General features: G+C 46.8%; 1 protein-coding gene across 6 annotated transcripts in view; it reads right to left on the reverse strand.

Moving 5' to 3' along the window:
• Positions 1-25,737, reverse strand: part of ADGRB1 (adhesion G protein-coupled receptor B1) — a 295,088-nt gene that overhangs the window by 206,461 nt on the left and 62,890 nt on the right. For all 6 annotated transcript variants that reach the window (XM_055705723.1, XM_055705722.1, XM_055705720.1 and 3 more), the window contains one exon: positions 587-1,507. In XM_055705723.1, the coding sequence (XP_055561698.1) occupies positions 587-1,334 (748 nt within the window). In that variant the 5' untranslated portion in view covers positions 1,335-1,507. The remainder of the gene's footprint in view (positions 1-586; positions 1,508-25,737) is intronic.

Here is a 25,737-nt window from a genome sequence, read left to right on the forward strand (position 1 = left end):
AAACAGTTATGAAATATCTGAGGAATGAGTCCCAGCAAATCACCAAGTAACCCCACAGAAGCAGCATAGTGAGTTTTCTTTCTGAAAGCCTCCAAAAGGAAAATGAGGCTGAGAACAAAATAAGAGTGTCTTCTGTTGCCTTTTCCTTGAACTAGACCTGAGAATTAAGATTTCCCCATGAATTAAAATGGTTGATAGCGTTGCTGAGTGCAGCCCGCCTCGGGAGGCAGCTTGGCTCCTGCCTTTTTTAGGACATCGGTAATTATGTTGGAAAACTGCTCACCCTCAGGTAAGAATCTTCTCTCAGCAGCTGTGAGGCTGCAGAAGTAAAACAAGCAAGGCACAAGCCCTGGGAATGAATGAAACAATTTGGGGTATATTTAGGGGAAGCTGCTTTGCAATTCCTGTCACAGGCTCATAAGGAGCCACCGAAGGTTACCAGACCTACATATCAATTAAGAAATAAGGTTTTCATACCAAGCATCTACAGACTCGGACACGGAGGTGATGGGGACAGTGTGAGACCCAGGAGAGGAGAGCCCAACCAGCCCTCCCTCCCAAACACCCCCAGCAGCCCTCCACTCACCCAGGAAATCCACTCCGCTGCTGTCCTTGGGGCTGCTCATGCAGTTCTCCAAGTAAATTCCATCCTTATAGCAGTCTTCCTTCTTCCTCGTGAGCCCCAGGGTCTCGCTGGCCTGATCTAGGACCTCCCCTCCTGAGCAAGAGCATGGGGTCTGCATAATGCCACATGGGTGGGAGCTGCTGCTGATGGCCAAGCACGCGTCCAGCCACTTGCAGAGCATCTGGCAAGCAGCTTTGCTAGGGTTCCTGTTGCCCACCACAAGGTACTCCACTGAGAAGTCCCGCTCCTGAGCCTTTGTGGGCTTCCACCGCACAGGCCAACTCTCCACCCCTGGTGGTGCGGTCTGCTTCATCTGGAGGAACTGCTTGTTGGACTGGAGGAAGGCATAGCGGGTGGACCCATCACAGAGCTTCAACACATCGTCGAAGCTCTCCATGCCCAGGTAAGTGCGGGTGGACTCCAGGAAAGAGTCGAACTGGTAGGTGCGGATGTGCTGGTGGTCACATATGCCAGTAGGTTTTAGGATCTTCATGTACAAAGTGTACCTCCGAGGGTCAGGGTTCTGGATAATCCAAGAGCAGAGAGAGGAGTTCAACGGGAAGACGGCAAAGGAGGAGAAATACCCAAAGAATTTCCCCTGGACCAAAGTGGTGCAGGGAGTTTGTGCCAGGTCCAGAGCGACCACGGTCCACACAAAGTAGAGTGGCGATACCAAAAGCAGGTTCAGGGCAGATCCAATGCTCCTCATCCTAGGTCTCTGGTCCTCTGGAACTCAAAGTAAATGTCAAGCAGGTGCCAGATCCTGAACATAACAGGGACCAGCTTAGAGGAAAAGTGAGAGTTTAAGTGGCTCTGGATCCGAAATCAAGCCAATCCTCCCATGTCTGGATTTGAGCTCCCTCCTGTGGCCATAAACAACACCTGGAAAAAAAGGGAAGGGAAGGAGAAAGGGAGAAAAAGAGAAAAGATTTGGAATTTGGGGGTTTGGGTGGTGGTTTGTTTTTGTTTTGTTTTGTTTTCTTTTCGGTTTTGGTTTTAGTTTTTATTAACCATTTTCAAGGCTGAGAACCCACACAGCATCTCCAGTCCCAGCACATCTTACTGGGGGAAGTTGCAGTCTCACATCATGCTAGGTTTGGGGGTGTCCCCACCTCCAGGATGTCCTAACCCCCAGGAAGAGTCCAGCTGTGACTCACAGTGGGGGACAACATAGCTGTGACCCTGCTCTCCCAGTGCCTTCTGCCCACGCTGCGCCCTTCTGCTGAGCTGAGCAGAACCTCTGCAGTGATTTCTAACCATCTCCCTGAAGCAAACACCACTGATCTCTGTTTTAGGGAGTTTCCACCCCTCTCCATCCCAATGGAGCCAGAATGCTGCTTCAGTGCAGCCTTCATGCTGCACCTGGGCTGGAGGTTGGCATGGGCAGCTGGGCTCTGCCTCCTCCCTTCCTCCTGACACTCCTTGCTGTTTTGCTTCTTTTATCTCCTTTTCTCTCTTCTCCCTCTATTTCCACCAACCCAGTGCAGGGGAACAGAATCATTATTCAGTACTCCAACTCTAACCCTGAGTCCAGACAGGAGGCCAGGGCTGGAAGAAGCTGAACACCCAGTAAAGGAGGAAAAAAGGTTGGTAGAGATGGATTTTAAGTCTTCCCACATCTGGCAGCCACTTTGCCTGTGTGCAGGACACCCCAAAGCCTGTGGTCCTGTAGCAGGGCATAGAGCACCTGCAGAGTGTGAGAGTCCTCCCGGCCAGCCCCAGGATCTCCTTCAGCTCACAGAGCCCCTTCTGCGAAAGTAACATCCACCCTGCACTGCCCTATGGGACCTGTTCCCTGCAACACTTTGTAGCGCAGATCCCCTTTTCACCCCAACCTCCAAGACCCCTTCCCGAGGGACTTCTGCACCCTCACTACTCTTGTAAGTCTCCCTCTTTCCTACCCCACCAAGAAGACTACCCTGTGCTCCCGTCTCTCTATCTCTCCTTTTTCCAGAGGAGGAGAAAACGGAGAAAAAGCCATCAGTAGGAGGACTCTTTCCATCTTGTACCCCCTTTCTATGCTATACCCCATATTTGCTATACTTATATAGCATATAAGTATATATATATATAGCATATAAGTAAATATATATATATATATTTGCTATATATATAGCAAATATTCTATACCCCATATTTGGGGAAGGGCCCTGTTAGTAGATGCAGGGTTGACAGGCAGGAGGGGCAGACCCTCAGTGTATGGGGCAGAGCTTCTGCTGCTGGGCATACAGCCATGGCACCTTTTCCTTCCCATCTTTCCAGCCATTTCCTTTCCTGCCGTTTTTGGCTCATCCCAGGTAGAGCAAATCAGGAGTTTCCCCAATAAGTGAGGCTTGCCCTGGCCCTGCAGCCCTTGCTGCCTTTAAAACAGGGCTGCTGCCCAGGTTCAAAAGGACAAATCAGACTCCTGGGGAGGGTGGTTTCCCCTACCAAGTCAGACTACTGCCTTGATTTCAGGAACCTCCGGTGCCTACAGGTTCATGAAAATCAAGTGCTCAGGGCCTCTGCATTGAAGCGTGAGTGCAAGCAGCCTAACTCCTGAGATGCTAACATGGTCCTAGGCTGAAAGCCAAAATAATTCAGATCATCTGGGATGTGTGTCTCGGTGATCAAGGACCCAGGTGGCGCTGCCAGGAAGGAATTAGGGTGAAAGTCTATGGAGAGGGGCACCTGCTGCAAGGGAGGAGGGAAAACACTTCTGTGTTGCAGCCATTGACCCTCTTCACAGCCCCATGGTCCCCACACCGCTCATCCCCAGTCCTGTCATCTCCCACCACGCTGCCAGGGTCTGTCTTCCCAGACTGCAAACAGAGGAAGCTTTCACAGCAGCCATACAAATTCCCAGCAAATCTACAATTCAGGTAGCTGAACACAATCCCAGGAGAGACTGAAAAATCAGAGATGAAGTCCATAGACCACCCTGTGCATCTCAGAAGAGATAAGAAGATAAATGCATCTCCACATTCACTTCTTGGTTTCTCTCCTTGCTCTATAGAAAACTTCTGTCTCTGCATATCCCCTCTTCTGAAAAAAAAAAAAAAATCTGGGGAGGAAAGGGTTAGGACAGATCTGCTATTTGCAAACTGTGTTTCATCCAAGTTTCAAATCATTGTAGCCTCTGCCAGTAGATTCCTGAGTGTCTGTTAGACCTGACATTAATCAGCATGGAGTCCAAATGCATATGCACTTAAATTTTTTAAAAGTCAGGTCCCCACTCCTGACAGTGGCCTCCAGCTTACAAAGCTCTGCAGTGCAAATCTCCCTGTGCCAGAATCCAGCCAGCCTCCAGGGCCAGATTTCGGGAATGCAACCTGCTTAGGGGATGCAAAGCAGCAGCGCACTTGCAACAAAAACCACAGGCATCAACCAAACGTCTTGTAAATTTGCAGAGAGGTCATCCTGATTAACAGGAGGGGCTGCTTGCAAATGACTGTGAATGGCTTAAATATTAGCTTTGGTACGTGGAAGGTGATTGCTTAGCTGAGATTTTGGAAGGAGCTGCTGGTTCGCCTCTCCCTCGCTGTAGGGCTGTGCCTGAGCACTGTTTGCAAGCGGGCACGGCCTTTGCAAAGCCAAAATCTCTCTGACCTTCACACCAATGAGCCAGACAGGGATCATCTTAACCTCTGGTCCAGACCGTGAAGAAACCTGCCTCTCCCGGTTGGAAGCAGGAGCCAACGGTGCCTCCATAGCAACAAGATGATTAGGAGACAGGGCTTGCACCGAGATCCGGAGATCCGGTCCCTAACGGTGACTTCAGTGGGTGGGATTCAGCCCAAGCCTCCTGCCCTCTGCAAACCCAGTTTTTCTCACGCTGGCCACAGATGTGCTGAATGAGAATGCAGCGAGCACAAAATGCATACCCCCTCACTGACCCTCCCTGGGAAAAGCACCGTAAAAGCCCACAGACTTTAACTAAACAGACCTGTTAATGGGACGCTGTGTTACGGTTGTTAGGTCTCAGAATTGATTTCCCCTGAATGCAGTCCCATCTGGAATGTTTTGCCATAAGGAACATAAACATATTTTTTCTCCTTCAACTAATCCTTGCTGAAGTGGGAATCCTTAAAGCAGAAGAAATGAATAGACAAAACCCCCTTCACACCTGGATTTTTGGCTCAACACGTGATGGACCTCCCAGGGAGGGAAGATGCAATGGGCAGTTGGCTGGCTGCTGCATTTCAGCAGAGAGATCTGCCTTCTACACTGTAATCCAGAAAAAATCCCAAGGGGGATATATACCAGAGGCTGCAGCATGCAGCTGGGGAAGTGATACTAAATGTGTGAAAAGACAGATCATTCCAGTGTGGGAGTCCGCATTCCTATGGCACACAAGCAAATTTGCCCATATTCCCACAGTTGTTGCCACAGCTAGTGTCTAGGTAGCCTGGCTATTTCGGTAAGTTTGTGTGTTGAGAGACATCCACGTCTAGTCCCATCCCGTTGCTCCAGCTTGGAGTACATATGCCATCCCTCCTGCCCTTTCCTTCCAGTCCTGTGCCTGGGAGATGGGTCTGGCAAAGAAACCTTTTATGGAGTAAAGCTTGGGGATAGGAGGTGACCGTGGAGTACCTTGGGCTGTCCCTTGCCTGCATTTCCCAAGGACAAACCAAAGGGCAAAAATTTTGTCTTTTTTGTGTGTGTGCCCTTGGCAGAAGGCAGTCGTTCATCTCAAGGATCTCATAGAAAGAGGCTGACAAGTTTGGTCTGAATGGCCTTTCTGCCTTGGTTACCTTGTGCAGACATTAGAGATCATGAAGCAGAGGGTTATGAAGATATGTGAGCCACTGGCATGGCTCCTGCACCCTCGCACCACTGTGCAGAGCCCTAGTAATTTTTTCTACCTCCTTGCTGTGTATTTGCCACCCTACCCTGCCACCCACTGGAGCAGGCACAGTTCAGAAACACAATGCGAGACAGACTCACACCTGGTACTAGGGCTGTCCAAGGGGTTTGGGCATCCAGTTTGCACTAGCCCCAGTGAGTTTTGGAACCTGCAAGCCATAGTGAGGTGTTTGGTGGTGCACCCTATCTTCCTGCAGTAATGATAAACAAAGACGATCCGAGGCTGAGTTTTCCACCACCTCCTTGTCCCTGCTTGCTTTCTGCACATTTGTATGCCCCTAGAACACCCCACACTCACAGTGGTGTTGCAGGCAGCATGGGATGTGTGTGAGCAGCAAGGGATCAGGGCATCCCCTGACTCTGCCTGTGACTGCCTCCACCCTCTGCCTGAATAGCCCTGCATGCCAATTTGCCCTGTCCCACCAAGACCTGCCAGGTTGACATCTCCCAGATGCTGCGTTCGACTTTACAGCTGTGCCCCAACATTGGGATTTCAGCTCTGCACAAGCAGGAGGAGCTCGTGAAATGCAGGCAGTGCTGCAATGTGCCCTGCTTTGCAGAGTCTGTGCATCGCACAGCACCTTCCCACGCAGGAAGGACAAGCTCCCTGGTTGTGCATCCACCACCTTCCTTGGCTGTGCCGATGGCACAGGGCTCTCAGCGCAGCAGCCTGCATGTGGCCAATGGAGGGCACTCTTAGACATACACACACATGCGCACACACGCACACACTCCGTGGAAAAAAGGAATAATAATAATAAATAAATAAAAAAATCAAAATAATGAATTCCCACGGCTGCCTGTAGGACCTCTCCCAACACCCTCACCCTGATTTGCCCCCCTAGCCCAGCCATGCCCCAACTCCCTTCTCTCTGCCCACCAACCCAGATGTGCTAATGTCCAAGATTTATCTCCCTCTGCTTTTACTTCTCCTGACCTTGGTGCATGACTGACATCGCAGCAGGGTGAAAACCACTTTCATCAAGTTAATTCTCTTTTCCTGGGGCTTCCCATTTCCCTGTAAGAAGTTCCCAGATATCAAACAAAATATCCCTTTTGCCAGAGGCAGAAAACCACCTGGCCCCAAAAAGCTCAGTCTCTTGATACTCTGATAAAACATGGGAAACGAGTATGCTCTGTCCTTATTCAAAAGGAACTGCTAGCAGGAAAAAAAAAATGCTGCAACTGCTTGGAAATTTTCTTTTTGCTACTGAGATGAGTGAGCAAAGCATAGTGGAAATGCCTAGAAAAACACGGTGACATCTGTGAACTGGCAGCAGAGAAGTCAGGAAGGGCTCGGACCTGGCTGTTCGACTGCAGCAGCTCTGCTGGGGTGCAAGGAGAGGTGTTAGCCCTGGATGGCACCTAGGGAGGGATGGAGTTTGGAAAAGTCCTGGGGCAGTGCCTCTTCCATAAAATCAGTGCTCAAACCCAGGTTTTTTCCCCTTAGTATTATTTTTAATGATCCGTTTTCCTTCTCTTTTGTTTTCTACAAGTATTTATTTGACTCTGGCCCCTCCCAGAAAGAGTTTGTCTACAGAGGTTTGTGCTTATTTTCTGGCAAAGCAGAATCTAGTGAAAATGAGAAGCTGAAAGAACCAGAGGATGAGTTGGAGGGTATTGCAGGACTGGGAAATCCTTTAGGTCTCACTCTGACTTCAGTGTACATCCCCTCTCCGATGAGGCATTTCAGACAGGGACCATATCCTGGAAAGACTGTTAAACCAGCTCCAACTGGAGCTGCCCAGGTCACGATCTGGGTCCGGCCAAATCTACCTTTGGACCAAATGCTGAGAACTGAACTCAGACAACCCCCCTTAGGAAGCAAAGGAAAGCAGACAAGGGTTAGATAGACAAGAGTCTGGCTCTGCTCCCCTCCTGCTGTTTCACTTGCCAAAAGCATATTTCCGCATGGACCCCTCAAAATCCAACATATTTGCTCCACCACTGTAAAGACGGATGTACTGCCTACTGCCTCTATCCATCTCAATCTTCTGAGTACAGAGGAAACCTGATTCTTACCTGTCTGCTGTGTTAATAAATGATGTTTATACACACTAGCATCCTTCTTCCCAAATTTCTCTCAGCGTCAACCTGGAAAAACGCCCACTTTAGGGGTGGACTCCAGCAGACATGTAACAGCCTGCAGGAACAGCGTGAATAAGTTGGGAAATATTTGATCCTGTGATGGGGATTGGCTTGTGGGGACAGAATCCCAGTTCCATTTCAATTTTCAAAGGCTGGAAGAGGGAATCCGGGGAAAGGGAGGGCTGGGAGGTGATGTGTAGCAATGGAAGGCTTTCAACAACAATGAGGAAACTCCAAAGACCCTGAGCCTCGGCTGAACCATCCCATCTCTGATCACCTTCAGCACTGGCCAGATGGGGAGATGCTATTGGGGAAGCCAGAGGCCAGATTTTAATCCTGGCTTCAGAACTTCTACACAGTCTCAATTAAGCATCTTTGCCAATCCATGCTTCTGTTTTCCCACTTGAAAAGATGGATGTAAGAAGCATCCTCTGCTTTTCTCTAGTGCTCTGTGATCTGAAACCCTCCAGCAGAGTGCAGAAGATGGTGATTCATTTCCAACCCAGTAGGATTTTATCCCAAAATGAGATTAACAGCCTTAAAGGTGAAAGTCTCCGCTCCAGATCACATTAATTGAAGATGGGCCCATAGCTAAAATTCTCAGGCAGGGGTGGAGGCAGGTCAGGCTCAGTTCCTGCCTCTGCATCTTTCTTTCAGTGAGTCAGATCAGGGGACAACTGAGAAGAAAGGCTTGAACCCTAAAATCTAGGACCCAGTAAAACTTCTGTAGAGAAAAGCCCAGCAGACAAGGAGGGCCAGATGTGCTCCATCTGGTCCCAGATGTGGCTGCCCGAGGGAAGTGAGCCTAGGGCTCTGCAGCACCTTCTGTTGGGCCCAACAGAGCCTCAGACAGATGTCATGTGTGTACTTGGTGTCTTTTAAACATCACTTCTGCCTGAGCTGTAACTGTGTTTGTCCTCATCTTTCCTCCATGCAGGTACAATGTTATTGGCATGGCCTGCTGAGACTACTACTGTGACTGGGAGTTTCTCAAGGACTGCATGACATCGGGATGGGTTAGATGTCATTGTATAGCAAAGTCAAGGAATCTACAGGGTTCTTGACAGAAGGCAGCTGATGGTGGTCATCATAACATCACATCTTTCTCTGCCTCCATTTCCCATTGCCAAAGCAGACTTAAAACCTCAGTTAGGTACAGCCCGAGTTCAGACTGGTTGTTGCTTCACACTGTTCCCAGGCATTTCCTCACCCCCCCTGGGGAATATACAAGTCTTCTCATCCCAGTAAGATCAGACTTCCCTTCATGCCAGCATCACCCACACCCTTTGACTGCCCTAGCTCCCATCCATCTCCATTTAGTGGTACCACCCAAGGAGCAATAGGCATTGTCAGGAACACCCTGGATTCTACACCAGCAAATCCTAGAAAATCCCCACTTCCCTTCTTGCCTTATTTCTGCCCGTTAGTGCTCCAAGGCTGATGCTTTGGGGTATTTTCCCCTATGCTCCTACCCTGCTCCTGGGTGAGAGGGTTACACAAGAGGGCCTCTGAGGGCAAGGTCATCCTAATGAGCGGCAGAAAGCAGGCAGGAGCCAGACCACTTCCATCACCATTCATTCGTGCTGGAGACCAGGATGTGATTGATTGGAAATGCAGCTGGAGGTTAAAAGCACTGGCGTTAGCTGTGAAGCTAAGTGGGAGCCCCCGGGGAGAAGGGATGTTCAGGCAGGGGCTGTGTGTGCATGCTGAGGCTCAGATTTGCAGGGTCAGACCTGGGCAGAGCAATGGCTGGCAAATCCAAAATCGGGCTTCGCAATTCACGGGGTTGCACACACACAGGCCAGAGCTCAGTACATGTTCTGATGCTGGCCACTGGCACATCCTGCATAAACACATGCACCAGGGTTCATTTTCTGGCTACTGAGGCCAAGAGCCTTGACGTAGCTCATATTCATGTGGCTAAATTGCTTGTCCTCAAAAGCAGAACATCCTTGTTGCAGTGCTTAGTGCTCTCTCCTGCACTGTGGCCAGGCATGGTCCAGGGTGGTGCTTGCTGACTGTGGCCAAAACCTTGCCAGGAAGTATCCTCAGATGTGTAGGCAGGGATGGGACAGTGCTTCAGGCAATATCCTGGCTCTCTGAAGTTACTAGTGCAGAGCTAGCTACAGAGGATAAAGGAAAAGCTAGTGTCTTGACCAAGGCACCTGGAGTTCTGCTCCTGCCTGGTCCATCCATACTCCCTGGGACTGAATACCTACTGGATTCAGCCCTTTGGCTGCCCCATGGCACCCTGGAGGTCAGCTGGCCAAAGGTAAAGAGGATGAACACCCAAGTAGCTGGTTTTGTAACCACCTCCAGACTAGGATCTGCACTAACTCAGGTCCAAGTGCTTCTTCCAGCATCAGGAAAATAGATTTCTACTTTGCTGTCCTCCAGCTCCTTAAATGGCTGGGTATGATCAGCAACAGGGGATGACCGCAACCAGAAGCCTTTGTATGAAAGTTTTAATGTGTGCTCCTCATCTGAATCCTGCCACGGTTTTGTGCTCTCACTCAATGACTGTGCTTCAGTTTCCCCATCTAACAAACAACATTGACACTACCCCAATGATGGGATAGATTTCCTAGGCAGCAGCTGGGAAAAGAAGGAAAGACTACATCAGGGTCCAATTTTACAGCAACCCTGAAAATACACTGCTCCGTTTTTGAATGTTGCAGTCTCAGCACAGTTAAAACTGGATTGGGAATGTTTCCCCTTCTGAAAACAGGAATTCAGCTCATAATTTTAGGCATTCAGTTTCCAGTGCCCAGCGAGAATGTCTTTAAATTGCACACAGAAGGACTGTAAGATGGTATTGCTCAGATCTGCAGTTTTCCTGTACCTCTCAGCAGGAGGAAGATGGAGATTCAGACTGTGGCTACAAGAAACACCTGAAACACAGGTTCTTTTAGTAAAACCAGAACTGTGACCAACCCTTGCCTTACTTTCACTCTTCACAGAGTGAGCAGCATGAGAGAACTTCAACTATAGGACTGCACTAGCTATGGGAGTGATTCCAGCTGCTTCCACACAGTCTGAAACGAGGGGCTTTGAAGTCTTCTGATACCACGCTAACACGGGTAAACAGGAACTTCCCAGTGGCATGGAGAGGGTAGAAATAGCTGAGCTTGAGCTGAATGTGGGTCCTTTCTACCATGTTGAGCACCGACCTAGAACGTGGAGAGAATCAGGAACATACCTGATCCACTTTGAAGCCCCAAGTTTCAGTGGGTTTGGATATAGCTGACCTTGAAGCAGCAGAAGTCTGCAACCTGAACTTAGAAAACAAAAGAGTGATAAATATGTGCATTTCTACAGCACGTTCTCTCCAAGGTTCTCAAGGGACATGGGGAGAAGCAGTGAATTAAGCCTCATGACGCAGAAAGCCATCCTTACTGACCCCAAAAGCTGAACACAAACAAAAGGAAGCACTTTTTCACACAGCTTATAATTCAATTGGGGACCTCATTGCCAGAGGATGCTGTGGAGGCTAAAGGTATAAAAGAGTGCCAAAATGGATTAGAGAATCTGCGGAGGACAAGTCCATCAGTTGCTATTAAACACGATGGTTCAGATGCAACTGCCAGTCTCAGAAGTGTGTATACTTCTTTGACTTTCCTTCAGTCTTTTATTGTGCATCCATATGGACTTGGATGGCCCTGGGTCAGGCAATCCCCAATATCAATACAGACTGCTGGGTGAATGCATTGATTCTCTGCAGCCCTGCAGAGAAGGACTTGGGAATATCGGTGGATAAAAACGGGACATGAGCTGGCAATGTGCACTTGCAGCCCAGAAAGTCTAGCTTATCTTGAGCTGCATCAAAAGCAGCATGGCCAGCAGGTCAAGGGAGGTGGTTTTGCCCCTCTGCTCCACTCTCATGAGACCCCACCTGGAGCACTGCATTCAGCTCTGGGGTCCCCAGCCCAGGAAAGACATGGACCTGCTGGAGCAGTCAAGAGGAGGACACAGAAAATGGTCAGAGGGCTGGAACACCTCTTCTATGAGAAAAGGCTGAGAGAGTTGGAGAGAGGCTTTTTACCAAGGCCTATAACAACAGAATAAGGCATAACCATTTTAAACTGAAAGAGGGTAGGTTTAGACTGGATATGAGGAAGAAATTTTTATGATGAGGATGGTGAAACACAGGACTAGGTTGAACAGAGGAGTTGTGGATGCCCCGTTCCTGAAGGTGTTCAAGGCTAGGCTGGAGGAGGCTTTGAGCAACCTGATCTAGTGGAAGGTGTCTCTGGCCATGGCAGGAGGTGAGTGAAATAGATGATCTTTAAAGGTACCTTCCAAACCAAACTGCCCTATGATTCTGTGACCTTTGCTCCTTCCTTAAATGACCATTCTTGCATTTTTTATGGAGAGGTGCAGGGATATTAGTAACCACTCTTACGACACAAGACACATGTCCATACTGCTAAAGGAACCACAGCCAGATCCTGTAACTAAATGGAGTGTCACAAGTCACATCCATGTTGTTAAAGTCCCCTACCAAAATAGTTTGGCCTGATCCATGTCCTCCTGTTCAGTCTGCTATGCCTTGCATGGTGCCTGCCATTGCAGTGCTTAGGAAGGCAGCCATTGGGACGGTCATCTGCCCTGACCTACAAGACATAAACCTTTCGGAAGTGTCATGCCCACATCCACGCAGTGCCCTGCCTGAGCTAACCATGCTGGATAGCAAAGGGTTTCTGCTTGCTCTGCTCCCTGGAGACCCCTCTCCTTTTCCTTGAAGACACCTCAGGGCAGAGACTACTTTCTAAGCTCCCCTATAACCAGTCCTAAAATACTTGAATGTAGACAGGGTAGCAGAGGGATGCAATCATAGCACAGGCGCTAATGAGCTGGATTATTCCTTGCATCTCATTTATCAGCCTCATGACAAACTGTTCAGGATTAGCATAAACGAGATGTATGCTTCTCCCCTTTCCAGTCTTCTCTTCAGGAACCCTTGAGCAATGTGACACAGGAGGGAAGATGGCTTGCTGTTGAGCAGCAGACATGGGAGTTATTGGGAAGCAAAGGACTCTTCTCACTTCCTTGGCTTTTGTTTAATCACGGGAGATGATGGAGGACATTACAGAGTGATATGCGCGGCACTGAGAACAAGCTGGTTTGGGGCTAGGGTTAGCTGTCTGTGTGCAGCCTTGATGAAGATGAAGGATTGAAGGAGTATGGATTATATTTATTCTGAGAAGGACTCGGATGATGCTCCATCACAGGGATGACACCATACAATGCTCCTTCATTTGTATGGGTGTTCAATTCTGGCTCAGAGGACAGGCAGACAGGACAGGAGTGAAGAGCTGGAGGAGAGCTAGAGGTCTGCAGACAACAAGCAGGGCTTAGAGTTAGGTTTCTACCCAAGACCTAGGAGGGCACCTCAGCTACAAAGGCATGTGCAGGCAATTCTTCCGCTTCCCATTTCCTCCAGACAAAGAGTTTAAGATTGCTCCTCCTGCTTCCAGTCCAGCACTGTTTGGAGCAACCTCGCCATAAGGTAGCAGCATGCACAGACCCTGGTGTTCCCAAGCAGCCCTGCAAAGACAAACCCACGTGTGCAACCCAGAAACCACCCTCAGTAAGCCAGAAAATGCAGGAGAGATGAGTGGTCCTTCTAGGAAGGTGCCAGGAGATGAGGATCATGGCCTGTTTTGCCCAGAGGGTAGGCTGACCCAGCACAGTGGGGCACAGTGGATATTCTCAGTCTCCGAGGACAAGACCCAGAGGGCCTGCGGCATCTCCAAGTTGAATGGCAGGCTGAAATCCAGTGCAGGTTTGTTGCAAATGAAAGCCCCCACCTCTGTGTGAGACACAATGAGCAGATGGTTCTCCTTTTGTTCATAAAGAACAGAAATGCACATGCCAACTAAATGCTAATTTGCCCTTTTGCTGTCTGTCTCCACAGGCTATGTCTATACTACCGAAGGAAACAGAGCAGGGGCTGTTCTTTGGCTCTGGGGCCAAGCATGGCACAGCTTGCAGCCACACACCTCAGTTGTCCCCTGCGAAACGGGCTGGCCTCATCCCACAGACCTGCAGGAGAGAGTCCCTTGGCTCAGCCATCTACCAGACTGTGTCCTGGCACCGTCTCGGGCCAAAATTGCACCAGGGAGCATGCGAGTAATTAAACGGTCTGGATGATCACGAGACCACACTCATGCCTGCATTTAATCCCTCATTTATTTATGAGGATAGACATAGCCTCAGAGGGAGTGAATGGACATGAACAGCAAAGGGTTGGTCCTCTGGGGTTTCACTGGAAGAACTGAGGGGTGGTAGAGATCTCCCCACGAGGAGGAGATCCAGGTACACCTATTTTGGGCCAGGTGGATCTTTGCATTGGAACCACGTCAGTGGGGGAGCTTGTCTCTGCCTTACTCAGCTCTCACATAAATAGGGGACTTTGGCCTTGACAGAAGACTATGAACCCTGGCAGCCCCACCACGGCTGATTCAAGTGCTCCCCTCATCACTCAGCGTGCCTGACCCAAACAACCAGATGAGGAAAAGCATTAACCCAGCTCCTCCTGTTTGTCAGGGCTGCCCATTGGCATCTTACAAAGGGCCGGTAAACATGCTTGGGATGGGTTGGTCCTGGTTAGGCGAGCAGAAGCATAATGTTTGCTGCCAATGCTTTTCATGAGAACTGGGTTGCTGCTTTTTCCCTCTCCCTCTCCCTCCTTTCCTCTCTTCTTCTTTGCCTTTGCAAAGTGCAACAGCGTGGGGATGAATCGCCTGATTGTGTGCTCCTCTTTCCCCCATCACGCCGCACCAACAGCAGGGTTGGGGGATGGAAAAGGAGCCCAGCTGCTTCTTGTGGGCTGTTCTCTCTCCACCCACCAGGCACTTTAAATCAGACACAAATTAACACCAATTCCTGGCATCCTTTATTAATCGGATCGGCTCAGTGTTAGTTTGCTTTGCTTCTATCTTCTATTTTAATATTTCATCTTTTCCTCCAAGCTCACCTTCCTGAAGAGAATACCTAACAATAAACAGCAATGCACTGGAGAGCAGGGATGACTCTCGAGCTGTTACTGGTAGTGATCATCTCCAGTTTCTCAAGCTTTAAAACACGCACTGTGCCCCAGCAGGGGACAGCAATCCCTTGAATGTCTCATATTTCAGTGATCTTTCCCATCCATACTGCTCTCTAAGCATCGCTCAGTGAGAAACCCTATGCACACAGTCACAAACATGATGAAATGCAGCTACCTTTAGGGTACAGTGCATCTGTCATGCATCGTCTGATAAGGAAGTTACGTAAGATCTCTTCTCTTAGCATAGGAAATTGGGGTAGCTAAAATTTGACTGCCTCACGTGGGACATAGTGGAGGTAAAAACCTGACTCCTGTCTAGGCACAGGTGATGCTATCTCCAGAGGCCCCACAGTGACTTAAACATATGGAGGTGTTCCTACACCCTGGGAAAGGTGGTACCAATCGTGTCACTGATCCTCATCATAATGGGGCACCATGACCACCACGACCAGAATGTAAAGAATGGTGGAGGCACACTCACAACTTCATGACTTGTCTTTGGAGATCCAAGAAACAAAGTACTAAGAGAGTGCTGCTGTGACTGGACCTTTAGGAGCAAAGATGAGAAGCATTGTAACCACTCACTAACCTCCTCTGCTGCTCCCAGCTTTGAGACACAGGACCACATGTCCTTCAAAGCCTGTTATCCACTAAGTCTCTCCATCTTTGCAAATCATTTGGTCTTTTTGTACCCTGCCCCTCTTACACTCTTGGCTTGCCAGTCCCCATCAGCAATGTGAGTGATGGAGGCAAGATGTAAGGGACAGCTTATGGGTTTTCTGCTGCAAGTGCCATGCCTAGCTAAAGAATTGGCTGGCTCCTCTCCACTATCTGTATGGCCATGTTTGACAAGCCACTCCATCCAGCATGCACCATTCGGCAACTGTCAAACCTTTTGTGGATTTCCGTCTCTGTAATATTCGTTTCTTAGCAACTCTGTTTGCTTTTAGCAAAAACAAAATGTCTCTGCCTGTGGCATGCTATTTTGAGCAGAAACAGTGTTGTTTCAGGTCCACGCTAGTCAGAGGGACCCTGGTGAAAACGGTCCTGTCCACCCACTCACTCCTAACAGCACTCGGTGAAATTCTTATTTGTTTCCTTGCCGTTCACCTGCCGCAGGGAAAGCATAGCAATCCTGGACATGGACTGTGGCAAACAGCTAATACTGCTACATTGCTTTTCTACAGCCCCAGCCATTCTGGAGATCTTGAAGCATATTGTGTAACTCTAGTAATAAAGGTACAAGTCAGCAGCAAATTTTACAGCAGAACAAAATTTCAGCAAGAAAATACAGTTATGTGACCCCTGTGTACTTTATTGAAAATGTCTCTGGTCTTGCAAAATTTGATTGAATCCAGTTCTACAAGAAGCTTTCCCAGCACATCCAACTTACAAGAAAGACCACTGAACTTGGAGGGCCAGCCACACACCCTGGCAACCTTGTAAAAAAGTTCAGCAATAGCAATTTCTTCCATTAACCCAAAATGAATGCCAGTAATGTGAGGGTTGCTGTGTTATTGCAGGATCCATATTTTTCATTTTTTTTCTTTTCAGTGATAGTAGTGTCAGTTTTATTCCCACCAAAATGATACAAACCCAGTCTCTGTCTAGTGGAAACCAGAATCACTGGTCAGGTCCACTCACAACCCCTCTGTAAGGTAAATCTTACCCTCCTTCCTGAGCTGCCATTAAGGGTGAGGACAAACTCATCTTAAGCAGCATCAGCACCTCTTCACACCATGATTTAGGAGTTCTGATTGATTGGAAACTGATACCAATTAAAAAAACAACTAGGCAGAAATGCTGCCACGCATTACAGGTTCAGGAAGGAGCTGGATGAATGAGAGCCCAGAAAAACAAATGGGAAAAGTGCCCCAGCCCTTTGGCTAAAGGCATTTAGCATCACAGTAGCGAAGGCAGATGAATGGAAAATGGGACTTTTAGAAGGCCAAGATCAGCTGCCCTTGAAACATAACTACAGGTATCAACTCTCCCACCCATCACACAGAACTCATCTCTCTACATCGTATTCTCTGTTGGAGTTTAGCTGTGCACATCACCCTGAATATGCCCTGCATCTCCGAACTCCTCAGAATATTTAGGACAGGATAGAGATGTCACATCACTAAGTCTACCCCTGGCAAAAGGCTCCTTTACTTATCTTCTCTACCTCTCCATGCGCATGGGAACAGCTGATCCCCTGCCATGTACTTTTCAGCATTTTATCCACTTTGCAAATGACTCAAATAATGATGACTTTCTGTATGAATCTAAAAATCCCAAAAAGCTGGTGAAAAACCAGGGAAGATGAATAAGAAAAAGAAAGACTTCCTTGTTAAAGATCTGTAACTGGCAAAACGATGGATGCAGGATGTGAAAAGAGGAATGAGGATGACATGAAGATGCTCAGCAACTCCAGAGTTAATACCTTGATGCCATCATGTCTCAGGAGGCCTCTGGTAATCAGTGGAGTTAGATTGAGCTCAAGCAGTGTGGGAATCTACTTGTATGGTTTGTAGCCATTCTCTTCAGAAATAAGTACCATCTGTCTTTGATTATAGATCCAAAGTTATTCACTGAATCCAAGAAGCCTCAATGACGTCAGTGGGGCCAGGAATCCATCTTTTTATTCCTGAGCTCAATGCCTACATATTGTTTTCATGCAGCTGTAAAGACCTCATTTATGCATCTTCTTGATTTTTCTCTCGCTCATTCATCCTGATTCATCCTCCTCTGCTTGGAGCTCCTTGAATATCCTGTAAGAAGCCCACACACTCAGACACATTCTTGCCCAAACCTACATCACAGTATATTTGTCCAACTAATTGTTACTGAAATAAAGTTCCTGCTTTGCAAAATTGCCAAGAGCAATTGTTTTGGTGAATCATAAATACTGCAGAAAGTAAATGTTGATTCAGGTTGCTTGTTTCTGCCTTTGGCAGACCAAGCCACAAGAGTACATACATTGCTCAAGAAACTAAGATTTTCATGCAGTAAATAAACTATAACGGCAGTGGCTATTCATTAGGAGACCCCTACATTTTGAACTGGGAAAAGCCCACATATCTACAAACCTGTCTGCTAAAATGATCAGGAAAGACTGCTCCAATTTCAGCCTCTGGCATTGGTTTGGCGAGGCAGCTTAAGGGTTGCATACTTCAAAGAGTCTTGACTCCATTGGGCAGTGGTCAGATCTTAGAAACCTTGGGACACCAGGGTCTCCACCTCAGCCTCCCCTGACTGAGATGAAGGGATGAAGGACTAATGGATACCTCTGATATAAGGTGGAGTGCTTTGGCATGCATTCTGGGAGGCGAATCTGCAGCATGTCATGAATTTCTCCCTGCCAGGGATCACCAGAGCAGCAGCAGGGCTGGTGTAGATATGTGCTTGCATTTCTACCTCTCTGCTCAGCATCCTCATCTCACCTGAAAATCAGCTTCTTAAGGCTAAGGAATGATCCCGGGGAGGATGCAGGAAGATCCCAGAGCCAGAAAGAGAAGATAAAGTAGATTTTGCCACTATAACTTGTGGGTTGAACTATAATATAGAAGGATACTGTGCATTTTATCCAAAGCCTTTTTAAGGAGAAGTGTAGAAATTGCCCAAGACTTGAGAAAATAGGAATTTTCAGTTTGGTGAAGTAATGCTCTAACCGTTAGGTTTTGATGTTTAAAATGTAGGCAGGACCACCTGGAAGATACTCAGAAAGTGTTAACTTGATCTATCCTTAGATGACTGAAAGACAGAGATGCAAGTCTGAGCTGGCCTCTCGAGGTTCCTTGAGCTATCCATGGAAGGAAACAGGCATCTGCAACAGGGCATGATTTTGGACATGCCAAAGATCTTAGTGTCCCAATTAGTCCTGCACAAGCAGACAAGCTTTCATGGGCACATTTATGAACCACTACTGTTCCCATGTCTTTGGGAGGAGTCATAAGCTTCCATGGACAAATTCATCAGCAGCACTGCTCAGTGAGGACAATTCATGGGAAGACAGAAACTGGACTCCAAAATAGGGATCCAGATCCCATGCCTGGACCATGTGCCAAAAATCTTGTTGAGCCAGAGTCCTTTACTATCTAGGCCTGTTCCCTGGTACCAGTGGAAGATCACTATCTTCTTAAGCAGATAACAATTAAAAGGCCCTCTGAGTTGTACTGTAATACAAATAACATATAAAGATAACACTGTCATATTTCATAATATGGTGACTGTAATTCCACTCTTGTTAAAGAGCAATTGCAGTGTAATTATGGTAAGTATGTTCTCTGACACACTTTAATACCACAAATACAAATGTAATATAATTATACTCCATTACATTATATATTAGTATTGCAATATAATTTTACGATAATATAATAATATAATTGGTAATTATAGGATGTATTACATGTATTATTTTACATATGAGCACATACACATGCACACACCCCTTCATGTCTTGCAAAATAAGTGACTGAATGGTTCACAGTGCAGCTGTAATGTCACTGCAATGCTGTATATTCAATTCAGGTAGCATAGGGACACCAGAGAGCTAAGATAAACCATTCGCTCATGCAGTTAATGTTCTTATTACATCAACAGAAATAATTATTGATTGAGAAAAAAAACCACCACAGTGTAATTACATTTTAATTGCAATATAATTCTACTGTAATTACACTTTTTCTGTTATTTAGCTTGGCCAATACCAATCAGATTAGTGAGGCATTGTTCTCATAATTTTAAAAGATTGTATTATTGTGCAATATTGCACAGGCTCCCGAGAGAAGAGGATTCATCATTGATCTATTATTTCTGTGTAAACCTGGATTAGTGCTAGAAAATTAATTATAAAGAGCAACATTGCTGTATAGCCCTCCTGAACTCTTCATGGATCTGGTACCTCCAAGTCACTGTCACTCAAAAAATCTGAATAAAATACTGAAGGAAAGGTGAGGTGCCAGAAGATGGGTCCTTGCCCTCGGTTTAGCACCTTACGTCATTTTTTAAGGAGGTTATTTGAAAATGCTATAGTGTTTACAGTGAAAGAGGAATATTATTCTACCTAACTCTGCATTCTCTCCCCAAAATCCCACTTGATTCAGGACAGCTGCCTACACAGAGAGCATAAGAACATTATTCATGTTGAGCTCACCTTACTCAAGATGCAGTGCATTGGGCACCCCTGGGTCCCTCTGAAGTCAGTGATAATGGAAGATGTTCCACTGAAGGTCTAAAGAACTAAAGTTACCTTACTTGTCTCAGAAACAAGAAAGGTTTGGGAGACCTCACAGATGATAACAAACAATTATCTCATCAGCAGCCCCAAAACATTTTTGTGTTTAAAGCATTGGGAAGAACAATTAGCGTCCTTCCTCCATTTCACCTCTTATTTCCTATTCATTAAAACGAAACCAAACTCAATGAAAAAGTTGGAAAAGGAATGAAATCCTGTGTCCCTCCCAGATACTCTGGATGATACGGTAACCATGGCAACAAACAGTTTAACAGAACTCCTTTACCTTTGATTTTTCATTTTTGTCTTAATGTTTACCTGAAATAATGGAATTTTTCTTTCCAGTTCATCTCCTGTGTAGGGCAGTGATTACTGGTCAAAACTCTTTGTACAGTTTCTCATGAACTGTTCTCCCTCTTGTTCATTACTTGCATGAGGGCATGACCCAGTCCCAGCTGAAACCAGGTTGACCATGAAGTTCTCACTGGCCATTATCACAATTCCCCACCACCCCACCAACCCCCGGAAAAAAACCAAACAAACCCCAAAAACACCAAAACAACAACAACAACAACAAAACAGGAGAGGAGGGTGGGAGATGGGTTGGAGACACATTGTGGACTCACCAAGCAGCACCTAAGAGTTAAAACTGTGACTCATTCCACGGCATGCCCTAGAGACCAAATGTTCTGGTGGGTCTCAGGAGTGATTAAACAGATTCACAGAGGTACAATCCATCCATCCATGGTTACAGAACATGTTTGTTCAGATACATCTTCCAGATCAGAAAAAAAGAAGCAGTCCTTAATTCAGTGACTGCTGGAAATAAAGTGTGCATCAAAGATGGGATTACTTTACGCATACTCCTTTTTGCTTTGTTCTTCTCTAAGGCATCTGCTGTTGGCACTAGCTCCATAGACCTTTGGTCTCACCCAGCATGCGTGTTAAGGCATTTTTGTGCTTAAAGTCACACTCAGCCTTCAGACTTCCCATCTATCCTGGTGAGCAGTGGTGTTGCAAGAGAGGAACCGAGCTGGTGAGCCAGGACCAGCATTTGGCCAAGATTCCAGCCTGGTCCCTAGGTTCAGGTAGGCTCTGTGGTGGGATCCTGTGTGATAAATACAGGGTAAGGTCTGGACAAATGGTGTAATAAAATATACTGCTGTGCAGATCATGGATTGCTCATCTGACAGCCTCTCTCAGTCTAGAGTCACTGAGTTGTCTCTCCAGAGCTGGGAATGGTTTTTGAATTTCCATGACGTTCCAGGGAAACCTGAACCAAGCACAGTGCCATAGGCAACGACCTCAGAGTCATGGCCCAATGCCTGTCACTGCAGAGGTATTCAAACCTGGTGTCTTGCTTGGATTTCTTTTTGAAAAATCAGCTAATTTCAGGCCAAGGGTCAAAGAAACAGTTCAGGGTGGTGAGGCCATACCCCACAGACACCAGATTCACCCAGGTCCTACAGGAAAACAGGGTTCCTCTTGACTACAAGGAGTAAGTCCAGCAAAAGAACTGGAGGGGTTTTTTGTTTTGTTTTGTGCATGGGTTGTTTTGTGTTCGGTTTGGCGTTTTTTCTGGTGTGGTTTTTTTTGTTTGTTTGGCTTGTTTTGGTTGGGTTTTTTTCCCTAGAAAACCCCACAGGAGGCACTGACAGGGAGCCTGGCTTCTGCTGCTTTGACGTTGCTCTTTCTCACTCTGCCCAGCAGAAACACTATGGATACATGAAATAAAAAAGCCCTTAAGCTTTCTTGCAGCTCCAGCTCAGCCTTCTCTCCCGGAGCATGCAGGCAGACTGCAGCAGCTATGAGAGAGGGGCCAAGTGTTTTCATGCTTCTCCCCAAAGCCAGGACACTGTGGCAGAGTCAGACTCTGTGCTAGGGCTTGGGCTTGCAACCAACGCTGACACTGCATTGCAGCACTAGGAAAAGTGGGGAGGGAGGAAAGCTGACATGCATCCTGCAGGGAAAACAGCACAGGTAGAATCCTCCCGCCCATCTCTGGTGGGAATCCTTGTCAGCTCCCATGGCATCTCATCACAACAAGGCACAGAGATAAGCCCAGTGCTGGCATGTAACAACAACAACAACAAAAAAAATTTAAAAAAATCCCAAATATGTAAAGCATAAGCCTAGGTGAGTTGGCAGTTCTGTTTCCTGCCAGTCTAACTCATTACTTCATTGAGTGCTCTGGGATGCTCAGAGTGTGAGACTGTGCTCTTAGAAAATACACCACTGACCTACAGTCAATTCCACCCTTCTTCGATAGAAAGCAGATCAAGCTATTAAAAAGCATGAGATGGACTGCTTGGTGGGTAAGGAATTGTCTGGATGGTTGCACTCAAATAGTTGTGGTCAAAGGCTCATTGTCCAAGTGGAGACTGGTAACAAGTGGTGTTCCTCAGGGGTTGGTGCTGGGACCAGCACTGTTTCACAGCTTTGTCAGTGGCATGGACAGTGGGATGGAGTACACCCTCAGTAAGTTTTCTGACACCAAGCTGTGTGGTGTGGTTGACATGCTGGAGGGAAGGGATCCCACCCAGAAGGACCTTGACAGGCTTGAGAAATGGACCTGTGTGAAATTCATGAAGTTCAACAGGGCCAAGTGCAAGGTCCTATGGATGGGTCAGGGCAGTCCCAACCACAAATAGAATCATAGAATCATACAATCATTTAGGTTGGAAAATGAGTCCAACTTTAAGATCATCAAATCCAACTGTTAACCCAGGACTGTCAGGTCCACCACTAAACCGTGTCCCTACGCACTGCACCTACATGTTTTTTAAACACCTCCAGGGATGGTAATTCCACCACCTCCCTGGGCAGCCTGTTTCAAGGCTTGACAACCCTTTCAGTGAAGAATTTTTTTTCAAAAATCTTATCTAAACCTTCCCTGGCACAACTTGAGGCCATTTCCTCTTGTCCTACCACTTGTTACTTGGGAGAAGAGACCTATCCCCATGTGTCTACAAGCTCCTTTCAGACGGTTCTAGGGAGCAGTAAGGTACTCCATGAGCCTTCTCCTCTCCACACTCCTCATAAGAGTTTTGCTCCAGACCCTTCACCAGCTTCATTGCCCTTCTCTGGACATGCTGAGGATAGACAGACAATGGGTTAAGAGCAGCCCTGAAGAGAAGGACTTGGGGGTGTTGGTTGATGAGAACGTCAACGTGGCCCAACAATGTGTGCTTGCAACCCAGAAAGCCAACTGTATCCTGGTCTGCATCAAAAGAAGAGTGACCAGCAGTTCAAGGGAGGTGTATTCGCCCCTCTACTCCACTCTCATGAGATCTCCCCAGAACACTGCATCCAGTTCTGGTATCCCCAACATAAGAAGGGCATGAACCTGTTGGAGGGAGTCCAGAGGAGACCACAAAGATTATTTGAGGGCTGGAGCACCTCTCCTATGAAGACAGGCTGAGAGAATTGGGGTTGTTCAGGTTGGAAAAGAGAAAGCTCTGAGGAGACATTTTAACAGTCTTCCAGTACTTTATTAAAGGGGCCTACAAGAAAGCTGGAGCGGGACTTTTTACAAGGGCATGTAATAATAGATTAGGGGGATAGGATAGGATAACGGGTAATGGCTTTAAGCTGAAAGAGGGTAGATTTAGATTAGGTATAAAGAAGAAAATCTTTACTATGAGGGTGATGAGGCACTGAAACAGGTTGCCTAAAGAAGTTGTGCATGCCCCATCCCTGGAAGTGTTCACCATTAGGCTGGATGGGGCTTTGAGCAACCTGGTCTAGTGGAAGGTGTCCCTGCCCATGGCAGGAGGATTGGAAGTAGCTGCTCTTTAAAGTCCCTTCCAACCCAAACCATTCTATGATTCTGTGATTCTTTAATATTCCAGGGGTTTGTGGCTGCGCAAATCTGTGTATGTACACAAATAAATGCAGTTAAACAGATATACTGTATGCTATTGTCAGAGGATTCTGTGAGTAACAAAGAATGGCACATTTGAAAGTCTATGTTAAAACTGGTACTTACCAACCCATCTCCATAGGTGAAAAAACCCATATTTTAGGGACATAGTAGCTAAAGAAGAGCGAATTTTGCATGTCAACACCCCTAACACTGCATTTATGCAAAAGAAGATCTGGAAAGGATGGTCTTTGCTGTGGATCTCTGGGACTCATTTATGCTGTCAGGTCACGGTATATGCTGAAAACAACCTTCAGAAGAGGAAATCAACGAATGGCTGGTGGGAGGAAGGAGATTTGACAGGTCTGCTGACAGAAACTAGAGAAAAAAAACAAGAGGCAAATTTCATCTCTGGGAAGGAAAAGTCGTTTAGTTGGATCCATTTGAAGAAGGACTGGAAGAATCGACAGAGAATAGGTCCTCTAAGTAATATCAGTGGTACTTCTTTCCCCTCAGCACGTGGTTACTGTTATGGACCCAATGCCTTGAGCCTTCCTGAAAGCCTTGAGAAGTACCTGCATAGGAAGTGAGTTTCTTTCAAGAGTGTGGGTAGTCGGTTTCAGAAATCATAGGAGGGCTGAGTCTCAGAGATGTCAGCTCTTTCTGATGACCAGACTCTTCCAAGTGTCCTGAGTTGGGTCTTCTGGTGAGCTGAGGCTTCTGTTATTGAGACATGCCTGAATCACTGGTGATATTAAAAATGGCCCAGTGGGATTTGTGAGGTAAGTTCCTCCTAATTTAAAGGGATCCAACTTTAATCTCAGAACTGAGGCGACTACAACTGACTGAAACATTCATCACTCACTCTATTCTTAGTTTTTTGCAATGTCCGTCATATCTTTAGCAAACTAAAGGACCATGTATTTTATTGTTGCATCTGAAAATATTTCAGGAAGGCAGGCTAGGAAATGAGGAAAAGGGAGGGTAGCTATGAATAACAGACTGAATCCTAAGTTGAAGGGAAAGAACATCACCTGTCCAAACATCAGCCCTATTTTTCTTAATTTCTCAGTGGACTTCCAGCTGGACTACTGATCAGCATCAACTCATTGCCTAGCTGATGATCTCTGAAAGACTGCAGCCCCAAGCAGTTATCTTTCAGGGAGTTTCCTTGCTCTGCACAGCCTGTAATTGGATATGAAGCTTTTTTTGGGATGCATTAGCACAAATGATGCTCTGCAGAAAGGAATTGTATTGCAGCATCTGCTGCCAGCACACTTAAGTCCTCCCTCCCCTCCTAGCTGTTGTTACTATTATTATTGCAGAGTTCACAATAATATGACTTGGAGGGTCACACCTTGTCTGGGAGAGACATACTCTAAAAATTATGTATTCTTCCTTTCTATGTCTCCATTGCCAGCAGTAGGATGTTGACATGACTGACTTCCTGGGAAGGAAAGAAGAAAGGGGGGGTGGGGAATGGGGGACAAGGGGGAAAGCAGTGGGTCCAACGTGGCAGTGGAACTGAATTCTCAGATATTGAGATGGAACAGTATTTTCCATCAACAGTGTTTGCAAAATTAAGCAGTGCTGACACTTTTAATACTGGAGCTTGCATGAATTTGGTTTATCTTTGCTTGTTGGCTAGCATCTTCCCAAGAACCCAGCTTTACCAAACACAGGGAGTTGCTTTTGCAGTGCTGGAAGGATGCAGGTTTTTCTTCTGGGAGAACGTATTTACAGGAAAGATCCACTTTCCTGAGATAGCTGAGATAGAACAGCTCAACTTCTCTGTGTGCTGGAAAAGTGCCATGGTGGGAAGTTGGCTCAGGGGAACTTAGAATGAAAAATGGGGCGTTTCATTTCTAGAGGACTGCCTTGATTCCTGTTTGGACCAATGAGGAAAAAAGGAAGGTTCTGTTTGGATCAGTCACAAGGAAATTTCCTTGTCATGGCTTCTTCATAGATTTTGTGGTCCTTCCTTAATTTCTAACCAAGTTGGTGCTCACACCTCAGAAACTCCAAGGCAAACAAGCACTAAT

This window comes from Falco cherrug, chromosome 3 (assembly GCF_023634085.1).
Source record: "Falco cherrug isolate bFalChe1 chromosome 3, bFalChe1.pri, whole genome shotgun sequence".
NCBI lineage: Eukaryota > Metazoa > Chordata > Aves > Falconiformes > Falconidae > Falco > Falco cherrug.